This window comes from Melanotaenia boesemani, chromosome 8 (genome assembly GCF_017639745.1).
Source record: "Melanotaenia boesemani isolate fMelBoe1 chromosome 8, fMelBoe1.pri, whole genome shotgun sequence".
NCBI lineage: Eukaryota > Metazoa > Chordata > Actinopteri > Atheriniformes > Melanotaeniidae > Melanotaenia > Melanotaenia boesemani.
The window spans coordinates 32,006,852-32,020,803 of NC_055689.1; the positions used below are offsets into that span (position 1 = coordinate 32,006,852).

Consider the following 13,952-nt stretch of genomic DNA (forward strand, 5'->3'; position numbering starts at 1 on the left):
AATCCTCCTCTCAGCTCAACAATGTCTGAAGCTAATTTCTTCCCCATGTCCAGAAACAAACACAGAACCTGGCATGAAAGGTGTTTTTTTCTCCAGAAAACTCACCGTTATGGTGAGTAGTATGTGTCTTTTAGTTCTCTTAGTTCTTAGTAATCACTCTGTACTCTTCGTTAATACTTCCATACTGAATGTAATGTATTGAGGTGTGGAGCAGCAATCATGAAAATACATTAAACTCATTAATATAACAATAGAGAGCAGTGCGTATTATTATAAATGAAGTCGTGTTTTGAACCTACAAACTCTGATTTTACCATCAGGAAGGACTGAAACCTCAGGGCCTGGTTAATTATCACACAGCACAGATAAGGGGGGTGTATGTATGGGCTCTTGGTGTGAATCAATTGGAAAAGTTTATTTGTGTGTCTGTGTGTGCGGTTAAACCGTGGAACAGACAAGCAATGTCCAATGTCCACATATTTAAATGAACATATCAGAACAGAAATAAGGGAGGGAACTAATTATCACATGGTCTTTACGGTGAGTAACAGCTTATTGTTAAATGTATTACAATTATTATTATTGAATATAAATGCTGAGTACTGTTATTACTGATGTCATTGTTATCATCACTACTTTACACACCGTAGATTCACGTCTTGTTTAGGACGAAACTGATGGTGTTAACCTGTTAAGGCCCGACCCATAAAAAAATGATAAGAAACTATCATCAGTACATTAGTTTTATTAAAATATGACATATTGTAGATTATGGATACTAAAAATAAATGTGACTGTGGTATGTATAGTGACTGTGATAATGGTGGTATTATTATAACTCAGTGTGGCATGAAGAAGGGTGGGATTAAATAAGCATTGGCTTCTTTACAAGTGGCATTCTTGTTATGTTGTTGGGGTTTTCTGGCTTTGTTTTCTTTCTTTTGCCTTTAGGCTTAAATAAACTCAAAATTATTCTTCTTTCCTCGCGTCAGCACCAATTCATGTCAATGTTTTTCAGCTCTCGATGAAATCTGCTTTGTTAATCTGCTATCTATGTCATAAATCAGCACAGAGGGAGATCCTTTGTGTTTATTTTTACTAAAAATGTAGATTAATGTTCCTTTTATAAACCTAAAAGTCATTTTGATGTCTGAACTTTGGCAAGAAAAAGAAAACAAGAGATTAAAAACATAGTCTCAACTGGTCCCATGATTCTAAAACTTCTCTGATACAAAAAAGACGAGTAATTAAAGGTGTAAAGTTGTAGATTTGCTCAATGATTCATAAATCAATGTTCCTATAAACAAAAGAAAAACTGCTCATCTTGTGTTACATCTAAAACCAGCATAGTTAGAAATGTTTCCCTCAGACCCGTTCCTTTAGTCATATTCAGCTTCCACAGCCCAGACCAGGCAGATAAATCCTGCAGAATCCCAGAGAAAACCTCTCCGGTATGTCTTTGCAAGGCTCTGCTGCAGGGCTTTTTGTGACCCCTGATGCCTGTGTAATTAACAAGGCTGGAGACTATTGGGTTTAACCTCACAACCACCTCTGGGGTCAGGAGCTCTGGGACAAAACGCCACGCCTGGGGTGCGGGTGGTGATTTAATCAAACCTGTCCCGGTCAGCTTAAACTCCATAAACTCTAACATTCTTATTTTTTGTTAGTGAAAATGACTTTAAGTTTGCCTAAAGCCAGAATGTACTGTTTTAAAGACATGCTTATTTCTAGATGGCAGGAGGAATCACTGGACTTCAGATGCTTGGGTTGTGGCGTCATCTGGCAGCATCCCCTCTGTGTTTACACACCCCTACAACATATGTCGGTTCAGATGCTCTGTCATCCATGTCATGGTAATCCTAAGAGCTTCTTCTTAAGAGCTTTAGTAGAACTGGACTTCATTCTCCCTTAAAGACATTTTACCTTCCAACTAACATCAGACCCTCTTCTGTTGCAAGTTGGGCAAAATATAAAGTTACAAGGTCTGAGAAACGGTTAGGTTAAATATCAGAAAGAGCTGTTGGTCCGAGACGTGATCACAATCCAGTTCTGTCATTTCATGAATGCTTTAAGCTCAAGTTGTTGTCAGAATTCAGGTTAAGTGATGCTAAAAGCATGTTTTTATGGTCTGTATTAAACACTCCATGGCCAATAACAAAGATTATGATATAAAAAAATGTTGATCAATGTTGTGTTAACAATAAAACTAATTGTTTGATCACAACTTGAACCCAGATTATTCTTTGTACAGTTTTTAAATACATTTTGTCTGAATTTTAGTACAAATCTGTCTCCAAAACAATGAAGCTCAGTAATTTCAAAAGTAGAAAAAAGAGGAGTTATTGTAAAAATAAAACATTCTCTTTAGGTTTTCTATTGATATTGTGATAATATCGTCATAGTGATTGTATTTTAAGCAAAAAATCTGGTATTGTGAGAACGCTACCTGACAGGAAATTTTAAATTTAATAAGATATAATCAACTTTACATTTTTCTATGTGGTAACTTATAGCTGTTTTATTCTATTTTATCATTATTTGCATTATAAGCTCTTTTCTGTCTCTTACTTTTATTGTTCAGTACTTTGGTCGGATGTGCTGTTGTTTTTAATGGGCTTTACATATAAAATACGGTGTGGTCGTGACAATGGAGCCAACTTCATCTGCTCACGACGACGTGTGGTTTTTAACAAAGAAAAGTTCAGTATGGACAAAACCAAAACTATAAAGACACCCAAACATGAAAGCTGACCCAACACCCCGGGCTTTAATGAGCTGCTCCAACAGCCACCTCGCTTCTGGTTTCAATCCTTCAACCAGATGTTGGAACCTGTGGCTCCAGGGATTAGCTCAGTTCCACCAAGACGGCTTTACTGAGGTCCGACACTAATGTTGGGTGATAGGGTGTCTTTCAGTCTGTGTTCCAGATCACTGAAGTCAAGCGCTCTGACACCAGAGCAGGAAAATGTCTTCATGAAGCTGGTTCTGTGCCTGGATCCTCATTTTAAAATAGAAAAGGGAACAAGCGAACTGTTTCATGTCTGAAATATCTGCCTGCAGTTGCATTAAGATCCTCTAATAAAAACCTGCTCCATAGGAAACACATTGTGTGATAATGAGAATTAAAGTTCAGATTATGCTGTTTTTTGCTTTATGACTCAGATGAAAACCTGCCATGGTGGCATTCATGTGCTGAGTGAAGGTTTGGAGGATTTCCAGGCGTTTCCTTGCTAGAATGTGCAGCAAAACCTCAGCGGGTGGCCTCCATTAAAACAATGCAGCTGGATGCAGGCAGGTATCTGCATCAGTGAGAACACACAGTGGCAATCATGAGCATTAATGAGCAGATGGTCTTGTTTTAGAGCTAGCTTCCTCCTCCTCCTCTTCATTCACCTCCCTCAGCCTGGATCTGATTACCCACAATCCTTAAATCCAACAAGAAAGCTTCCTGCTTCGCCTAAAAGTGCCAGCTTGCAATTTATAGCCCCTCTTCCTCACACATACACAACATGAAGTGATGCCTCTGTGCATTGGTGGGGGCTTGACATGTTTACGAGGGGTCCACACTGGTGTTTTCTTGGGTGGACCCACAGGAGACGTTGTGCCAGGAATCATTGTGAAGCCGTCCACGTACTGTGGCAGCTGGGCAGGTCCTCCAGTCAAAGTCTGACTTCATGGTTGGAAAAACACAACCATCACGAGCCAGAAACCCCGATGTGAAACGTGTTACGAATTTTTAGGATTCTTAATGCAATCTCTACCATGTGAATGTATTCCTCATTCAGACACCTGGACTGAAATAACTGGAAGCTGTGATACTAAGACAGATTAAAACTGAAAGCAACAGCTGGCAAATCACTTAAATCCTTTAGTCAGCAACACACCAAATTCTAAAATACAGTTATTTCTTTTAAAGTATTTGCAAATTTGGAATTTAATATCACAAAAATGTTGGGATGGGCACAAGAAAAAACTAGAAACATGTAAAAACAAACGTAAAAATCTGAAAATGAATTAGATTAACTGGTAGCAGTGACTGGGATGGGTGTAAAATGAAAGAACCTACATTTCTCTGAAATAATATGAGGGCTAAAATTTAAAAAAAGGAACTCAGATCATCTCTCCTGGTGGATTTGATGGGTCTGGGAATTTTTTAAATGTCTCTGAAAGAGACGAGGCCTAAAAACGGACATTGTACGGTTTTAACCTTCAGGCTCTGAGGTAGCACCACATTTCAATGTGTAACGTGCAACTAAATCAAAAGTAAATGACGAATATTAAAAACTGTGTTTCTTTTGAAATCAAATCTCTTTCCAAAAATAACTTATTATTATTTTTATTCTTTCAGAATGAGCCATATACATCTACTTGAAGGCCCACATACATAATCTAAAACTGGGCTTTTACTTCAGGATTAAATACTTTTACTTGGGGCTAAAAAGAAACTGATGAAACTACTTTAATGTCGGTGCTAGACTGATACTAATACGAATGCTTCCTCTAAATGCTTGTGTGCCCTTGATATGGTGCTCTGAGGTTCATAACAAACTACAAAGCTCGGACACATCACTGTTTTTTGTTGGTTTGACTTGTTTATAAGAAGACAGGAGCATCGGTTTGTTCTAATTTACATGTTCCCTGGGTCTGCGTCCCAAGAAAAAAAAAAAAAAACTTATCAAGGAAAAACTCAACCAGGTATAATCTCTGATCACAAGACGTCTTACTGTTGGTGGTTCCTAAGGTCAGAACAGATTTTTAATCTCAATGAGCAAGTTTTCCTGGTTAAATAAAGGTATTAAACGGCAGCTGCCATATTTGTGACACCATTTTCGCTACGGTGTCCCTGAATGGACAAACCACTCTGTGTGCGAAGTTTTAAAACTACAGGATGGGTGCTTAGAGCAATGGTTCCCCCAAAAAGCACCGGCCCCGAGGCTTTGACCATTCAGAGCCATTGTGATTAAAATTTTGGACCATGTCCACACAGTGATGAGATGATGTGTATCTGGTCAAGTTTTTTTGGGGGGATTTTGTTCATGTGGAACTGCCGTTTTGGGAAAAGTAAGGCTATATGTTGTTCAACTTTGGCTTATCAAAGGACAGGACTCAGCCAGAATACAGTATTTATGGTGAGAATCTTGCTAATAAAAGCATAAAACAAAGCATGGTTTCAGCACGGGGTGGGGCGGGGGGGGTCCATGGCTTTTTAGTTTGTGCATGAAGGGGGTCCTCAAGGAAAATAGGTTGGGAACCACTGCTCTAAAGGCCCATTTATGCTCCCTCACGTACATAAATAAGTACGTCTGTTTCAAACGTAGCCCTCCTTATACTGTGCTTCCATGCATCGTTTACGTTGCTGTGGTTACTAAATCCATTCATCCACTAGTGGGCAGTGGTGAGTTCAGAGTTCACTTCCTCGTTCTGACGTCAGTTTCACACACCGGTTGGTGGCGCTAATAAGTATGAGGATAAGTTACGCCTTAAACGGATCATAGAAGAAGACAGTCACATGTACACAGTGTTGAAGTAGTTGCTTGTAGTGAGGTTTCTGCTCCACCTGGAACTGGATCTACTCACCGGCAAAAACATGTTTATGCCTAAAAGAATTTCTTCCCAACTTTATTGGGAATTCAGATGTATGAATACACACACACACACACACAAAAACAAAAAAGCAAAGCAAGGAAGTTTGGGACCTGTGTGAAGCACTTGGAGTGTGGCCCATTAAGTCAAGTTAAAGCTGATACATGCATGAATAATTAAACATCTTACCATGCTTTCAGGTTTCAGCATGAATTAAAAAAAGAACTTTACAAACTGCTGTCTTCTCTGGGCCTAAAATGCTTTACAGTAAGAAACACTTAGGGACAGAGAACTGCTCTGAAGTTCCTCTGTTGTAGCTCGGTTGTCTCTTTTTTATGTTAAGTTTTTGAATGAAATTATAAACTGAAATCATGTGGAAATTATTGCATTCATGCAAATGTATATAAAACTAAAAGAAGAGACTCCTTAACTCACAGGAATGAACATTATTGGTTAAGCTGAGTAATAATACTGTTATGTGTGTAGTTATATGTGTAGTCACATATACAAAGACCATAAACTCCCAACAGCCTAATGCTGAGTCAGAAGTTGGCCCACACAGCCAGGCAGCAGCCCTCAGGAAAAACATTTGGTGGTAAAAGAAGAAAACATTTCTGCTCCTCCCTACAATCATTCACACCCTCACACATCCATCATTCACAGAGCAGAGTCAACTCCAACGCTTTCCTTCTGCTTTTAATCTGTGTAACAAGCAGAACAATGACACAGAGACCAACACTCACAGATCCAACGAGTTTAACAGACATAATTCTGCTTTCATTGTTTTCTGAGTTCATGGTTACATCTGCATCACAGGATGGCGTTTGCTAATAATGTGATGAGTGGGTGTGTATAAAGCATTCAAAGGTAATAAAGCATTCATGTGTTTACAGTGTTCAGTGTTTACAAGTTACTCTTCTGGGTTAAAAAAATAAAAGAACAAAAAAAAAAAAAAAAACACCCACCAGCTACTTTATCAGGTCCGCCTCTTCACCTGCTTGTTTAAGCAAATATTAGCCAATCACAAGACAGCAACTCAGTCATGTAGACATGATGAAGAAGACTTGCTGACGTTCAAACTGATCATCAGAATTAGGGAAAAAAAGGTCTACTGGGATTTTCACACACAACCATCTCTCGGGTTAACAGAGAAGGGTCTGAAGAAGAGAGGTCAGAGGAGAATGGGCAGACTGGTTGGAGATGATAGAAAGACAACAGGAAGTCTAATAAGCACTGGTTCCAACCAAGATCCAACAGCATCTCTGAACACACAACACATCCAACCTTGAAGCAGATGGGCTACAGCAGCAGAAGACCACACCGGGTGCCTCCTGCCAGCTAAGAACAGGAGACTGAGGCTACAATTCACACAAACTCATCAACACTGGACAATAGAAGATGGAGAAATGTTGCTGGTCTGACGAGTCTCCATTTCAGCTCAAATTCTGAGCTTCTAGGCTCAGAATTTGGTGGAAACATCATGAAAACATGGAAAACACTTCAGGCTGCTGCTGGTGTAATGGTGTGGGTATTATATATATATATATATATATATATATATATATATATATATATATATATATATATATATATTCTTGGCACACTTTGGACCCCTTAGTACCAACATGATCTGGTTTAACCAGCACAGCCTACCTGGGTATTGTTGCTGACCATGTCCATCCCTTTATGACCACAGTGGAGCATCTTCTGATGCTGCTTCCAGCAGGATAATGCACCATGTCACAAAGCTCAGATCATCTCCACCTGCTTTCTAGAACATGACAATGAGTTCACTGGACTCCAACGGCCTCCACAGCCACCAGATCTCAGTCCAGTAGAGCAGCTTTGGGATGTGGTTGAACTGGAGATTCTCATCATGGATGCAGCCAAAAAACCTGCAGCAACTGTGTGATGCTGTCATGTCAATACGGAGAAAAACCTCTGAGGAATGTTTCCACCACCTTGTTGAATACCCCAACCCAGTACTAGAAGGTGGATCTGATGAGGGTATGGAACTACCATATTCAACTGAATTGATTATTTTAGGTTATTATTTATTTTAAGAACATCACTGTTCACAGCAACTTTTGTTAATGCCATCTAAATTAGTTACAGACACACTTTATCTCTTTAAAGAAGACAGTGATGTATAGGGCAAAGAACATACTGATTTTATTTCATCTTCTTTTAGACCTTTGATTTCTACTTGAATATGAAGTCTCTAAATTTCGCTGCACTCGAGGCTATATTTATCCTCACTTTAAAACATCATGTAAAATATAAATGCAACGTTCCTGTTTATAATGTAAACCTTGCTAACCAACATTTGTGCAAAGATAGGATAAAAGAGCATATTTTTAGTATTTTCATCCCCAATGGAAAATAATATTACTGCAGTATTATAAATTATGAACAAATAAATATGTAAATAAATTAGAAAATATAATGTCACTTTATTGCTGTGGTCCTTATTGCAGTAGAGCTGAAGAAACCTCTGTCTGAAGACACTGTTTTGTTCATAAAGGCTCTTTAAATTGATTTTCAAAAATGAAAAAGCACTAAAGGCACTCTTAAAAACTTGTTTTTAATTTGTTTAATCAAATTTTATTTAATTTAATCCAATTTTATTATTTTTTTTACATTTTGCTTCAACTTGTGGAAAAACCCATGTGATGCTCTACTTTATTCCTGTTATCCCACCCTTCACTTCCCTTTCTTTTCCACCAGTTTGTAACCTTAGAACCTGCTGGATCATAAGAAAGGTCCCATATAAAAAGATGCAACTTCAACCTCAAAATATTCTAAATATGCAAATAATCTGATTGAGAAGAGAACAACCAAGGATTATCGACTGTGCCTTGGAGAGCTCAGTGTGTCATTTATTCTATTTTAACAGACAACAAACCATCAGGTTGTGTTTTAGTTCAGACAACAAGAGGTTAGAGCTGTGGTCTGAGGTTTGTCCTCTCTGGTCTGCATCACTGCCGCTGCTGTCACAGGATAACTATCACAACCAAATTGTTCACTTTCTTTCTCTTGAAGTCACACATTCTGTGGTAAATTAATTATTTCATAAACACACATCACTTTAAGTCTAACAAGGAAATATTGAATAATTTTCTTGAGATGAAACGGTTAGCTCTGGGGAACTTTGTTGCAGCAGGAATCAGTGAGACGAGAAGGAAGAGGAAGCAAATCCACCGCCTGTGAGAAGAGAATGCAGCATTGTGTAGCACAGGGCCTTCTTCGTGGACAATATGACATGTTTGTGTTTACGCCTTGCTCTCCGCACTGCGGCACATATTCTTCCCACTGACCAACATCCTGCCACACAAAAGGCCTTCTGTGTCCCGAAAAGAAGAACGAAAGCTGCACGCAAAGAGCTGCAGCTTTTCACATTTCTATAACTAATCTAACTCTATTCAGTTTGACTGTTAGGGGTTAAATATGGCCACCAGAGTTGTCTTCTGAGCAGCTAAGCTTGGATGCACAGAAGAAACAGGGTCATAGCAGTGACAAGTGATGCAGAAAGCTGCTACTTGTTTGTGTTTAGGTGAAGGGAGTCATTACAGCCCTTGTTGCTGGAACATGTAGAATATATACATATATGTTAAATTTTCTATTTTCAATTTCCTGAAAATCTAAAGTAGTAATCTTTGGCTTTTTTCTTCACTAGATCCATCTAGAAGCTTATTGCAGCTGCTTCATTGTAATTTGTAGTGACAGGTTTAAGTTCTCTCCAAAGGTTTTCAGTGGGACTTCTGTCAGAACGCATTGCTAACTGGTTTAAACCTTAAAATTTAACTAGATCTCTGGTGCCCCCGAGCCCTATCACTTATATTATCATCAGTTTCTCAGGAACGGTAGTGTGTAATCTTAAGACGATCTAAGGAAGTTTTCCAGACATTTATATCCCATCCAGGAGTTTTATTCAGACACTCTATCTGGTAAATCCACAATGATCCATGATAACACCATTATTTATCACATTTTCATCATAAAAAGATCACTATCACTACTGTTGCAAAGAGACCTCTATTTAGACCTGGAAATGATGACAACACCTCTTCCTGTCAAACTTTCCACCAATCAGAGAGCTTAGATTAATGGTAATGTCCAATCAGGAGCAGCCAAAGATCAACCAGTGAGCAGAAAGTTCTATGTGTGTCTGAAAAGAAGAAAAATAATGCTCCTCTATGGCTGGAATAAAGCCAAGAAGATGCTTCTGATGCAGCTGAGTTGGAGTTGGTTTAGTGAGGATAGCAGGTAAATAGTAGTAGAAATAACTGGAAATGAGGAAAAGGTGGAAATATGTAAAATTGTGTTTAATATTTTTTTTTCTGAAAGCCAAGACTTGAGAGAATGATGCAGATGAGAAAAGGTTTGGTCACTGTTGATCTGTGTGTTATTTCTACAAAGTTCTGTTAGTAATAAATTCTGTTTTCTTGTTTTGGTTGGTGATTCGGGGGGGGGGGGCTCAGAGTGGAGTCGCTGCTCCTCTGCATCGAGAAGAACCAGATGAGGTGGCTCGGGCATCTGGTCAGGATGCCTCCTGTGGGCCCGTCCCACTGAAGGAGGCCCTGGGGAAGACCCCGGACACGCTAGAGGGACTACATCCATCAGCTGACCTGGGAGCGCCTCCGGCTCCCCCCAGACAAGCAGGTGAATGTGGCCAGGGAGAGGGAAGTCTGGGCTTCCCTGCTTGGGTAGCTGCCCCCGCAACCTGTCCTGGATAAGCGCAAGAAAATGGATGGATGGATGGATTTTCTGGTCGGCCTTTATGCTGCTATATCTATTGATAAATTCATTTTACATCATTTTAGTCTGATAATCTGACAACTGCGGTTGTGGAAACATCATGTCTGCATGCTGACTGGGATTAAAAGGGCTCAGCTTCTACCTGGATTCTTACATTTAAGAAAACAGGTGGACCACAAAGCAAAAATGGCTTGGAGTTTCCATCTTTTCTTTTTTAAACATTTTAGTTTTGTTGGATTTGTGTTTTGGGTGAGAGTCCACCAAAATAATTAAGCCCTTGATCCCAAACCAAGTTTTGACACAGAGTAACATATTTTACTTTGAAATGACTTTGTAATCTTTCACATGATGCATTCAAGGCCTCTTTATTAATGGGATTTGTTTTGTCATCGACTGATAAACTGATATGCTGCATTCTAAAGCCCTCTTGTCACAGAATATTATCAGAGAAAGATGGACTTTCTTAAAAAAACTAGAGTTTTGGCCCAATTGTATCAAGCAAAGCATTGGGTTCACTCATAGAGCCCTGCTGGTTCAGTGTGCAGCTGATGGCACCAACCCATGCATCCGAAGGATGCAGGCCAGCCTGCAGCTCTTCATGTATCTTACATGGTTTCTTTTTATCTGGAATCAGCAGCAAACATCACACACCTCTCTAAATGAAGTTTTAATAATATGGGGCTATTTTTGTCTACTTCATTGTGAGAAAAAAACAGAAAGTTGTTTGCTTTTTAATGCAGCAGAAGCATCATTTATTGGTTAATTTACAACATGAGGACAAGTCTGATCGTCATTTTCTTGAGGAAATAATAAAATACAAAAGGCCTTTATTGTTGTCAAATAAATAAAGGTCATCCCATTACAACAATTTAATTAAAGCAATTTGATTTATTTGTATTTCTGAGAATATAATAAATTTATAAAGCCCTGTGTCTCATATATGATGTCAGCTGATCAACACATTTGCAACGATTTCCAGCAATCCATGTTTTATGAATTTGTTAATAATGAAAGTAAAGCTGTTAACTTTCTGCTTTCTCATAAAACCAAATCAGCTTGAGTTTTAATGGTGCACGTGGCTCTCATTATCCCCACTGTCGATGAAATGTGGCCAAACATGGCTGTAAACTAATGGCAGCTAATTGTGGCCAAGTAAAATGTAGAAATTCTGTACATCGGCTGATATATTTCAGCTCTAATTTGTAAGGTAAGCAGTAGGGATAGGTAAGAATTATTTTTCACTTCTTGTAAGAAATCAAATTGTTTAGGTAATTTATTGTCTCAATATGAATCGGTTTTGTTTTACCAGCACCTGGCAGTAATAGGTTACTACCACCACAAGGCGGCGTCGGTATAGCAAACATTTTGCCAGCGCCCAGGAAAAAAACAACACAAGAACTAGAGATGCAAGGATACCACATTCAAAACGAGCACGTGTTATTTCCACAGATTAATGTCTCAGTATTAACGCGTTAATTTTGACAGCCCTAGTTTTTTCACATGGGTACCAGGCTCTGCATGTAGTATCGTAGACTGTTATAAATACAGAGTACGAGCACACGCACATAATATTGGGCCAATACCTGATACTGGTATTGGTGTATCCCTATCAAGAACACTTTACTGTTGCCATACTCTGGTACAAAGGGTGAATCCTTGTGAGATTTTATGCTAATGGAGGACAGATATAAGAAAGATCCCGAGCCAAAGACAACAACCAAAAGGTTCTGTGTGGACCCCTTTCAAGAAAATGAAGTCCAGTTCAATCTCTGCCAGATAAAGCTAGTATATCATCAGTAAACCAAGACTATGAACAGTCAGTTGAGAGTAAAGAATCCTACAGCATGTTGGCCCATAAATCATAAGTCAATGGCAGATTATTAACGAATCAAAGTAAGTTTGATGTTAGACGTGAGGCGCAAACAGTGGATCTCTTCTCAAAGTTGATAGTCAATAACGTGCTTCCTATAAGTCTAGGTGAAAATGTGCTTTCCACCACTATTGAACACTGGCAATTAAATAGAGAAGTAACAATGTGTGTACATGGCAATGGTAACAACATGATGTTAGCCAACACTAAACACAAGGGTGGGGGTATTTGAAGAATGGCTGCGATATTTTGCTATTGAACAGATTATAATGTGGTATTTCTTGCAAAAGGAAAAATAACTTTGGTTTCTTTTCCACAGCAGGAACTTTTTTCATTTACAAGGGATTTCTAAATTTAAACCAACGTCACCAGTGTGAGGAACTGAAGGACCGAAGTGGGTCCAACTGCCATAACAACATGTGGTATCAGCCATTTCAGAAGAAATTTTCCAGACTTTCCACACATATTACCAGCAATTATTTTATCCTGATTATTTAAATTCTGGGAAAACAAATTCCTGTAAATGCCAGTGGAAACCCCCCTAACAAAAAGGGTGTTTGGTACCTAAAGCAGAACAAAACAAAAAATGCAATCTCAACCTTCAGTCTTGAAGCAGATGTTGAGCAAATTATGACAAGAAAATCAGATATTAGATAATTCATGTAGCAAAACAATAATTTGACCCAGTCTGCTACTGATTTGTCTATTTTCAAGGGGGTGGTTATATGTGACTATTTCAAGGAAAAATTTATTTAACTTTATCTGTTGCCTTCTTTCATGCTTCACCATCCTCTGCAACCGTTTTGTTACCTGAACAATACCTTGTCACCACAATAGTGGTGATAAAAACCCTGCAGTTCCCCCTTAATTAAACACAAAATCTCCTGCGTCTGCTTTTGCTAAATCAGGAGACAAATATCAATGCAAAACTTTAAAAATAACCTCTTTGAACTGAGATAAAACAATGGCACAACAGTGGATGTGAAGGTTTTCCAGCTAAAATCAAAGAGGAAGGATGTGAGGAAGGAAAGCAGTGGACAGAGGATGCAGACAGTGCAGTAACTGTGTGTGTTTGAGTGTGTGTTCTAGCATGCAGTGAACAGATCTTCTGAGGTGAAGCCAAATAAGACTTGAAACTTGATCAAAGTGTTTGGTAGGGGAGAAATAAAACAAGCTAAAGGCTAGAAAGGTTTATTCAAAGAGCCAGCTGGATAGCTTGATATAACCTTTTAATAAGAGGATGACAGATATCTTGAATGGGAATTATTTTTTAAAAAACGAGAAATTAAAGAAACCTAATATGGATTTTACAATTGATCTTGTTTGGAGATTTTCTGCCCCCTACTGGTCAAAAATAATAATAAATAATTGTTGGTGTAGCTTTAAAGTTTGTCTGAATTTGACTTAATGTCAGCCATGCTTTTGGAAAAGAAAATAAATCAATGAAAATATCCTTGTGTTTCAAATCAGAAAGATGATGTAAAATACCAGGATCTGTGATAGGATAACGTACCTGATCAGAACACACTGGTTCTGCAGCATCTTCCACAGCGAGCGGTAGCACTCATTAGCGATGGCGAAGATGTGCGGGGTGATCTCACCCAGGTGGTGGCGACTGTACAGCTCCACAGCCGGCCGGTCATACAGGCCAGGGAGCAGCTGGTAAGGGTTCACTGCTGCCAGAATGGAGCCGATGTACGTCTAGGAAACAAGAAAGGTGACAAAAAGTATGAACAACTGG

General features: G+C 38.8%; 1 protein-coding gene across 1 annotated transcript in view; it reads right to left on the reverse strand.

Annotated features, from left to right (window-relative positions):
- Positions 1-13,952, reverse strand: part of myo10 (myosin X) — a 148,243-nt gene that overhangs the window by 55,838 nt on the left and 78,453 nt on the right. Inside the window, exon 4 of the mRNA XM_041991974.1 lies at positions 13,725-13,912. Coding sequence (XP_041847908.1) covers positions 13,725-13,912 — 188 coding nt within the window. The remainder of the gene's footprint in view (positions 1-13,724; positions 13,913-13,952) is intronic.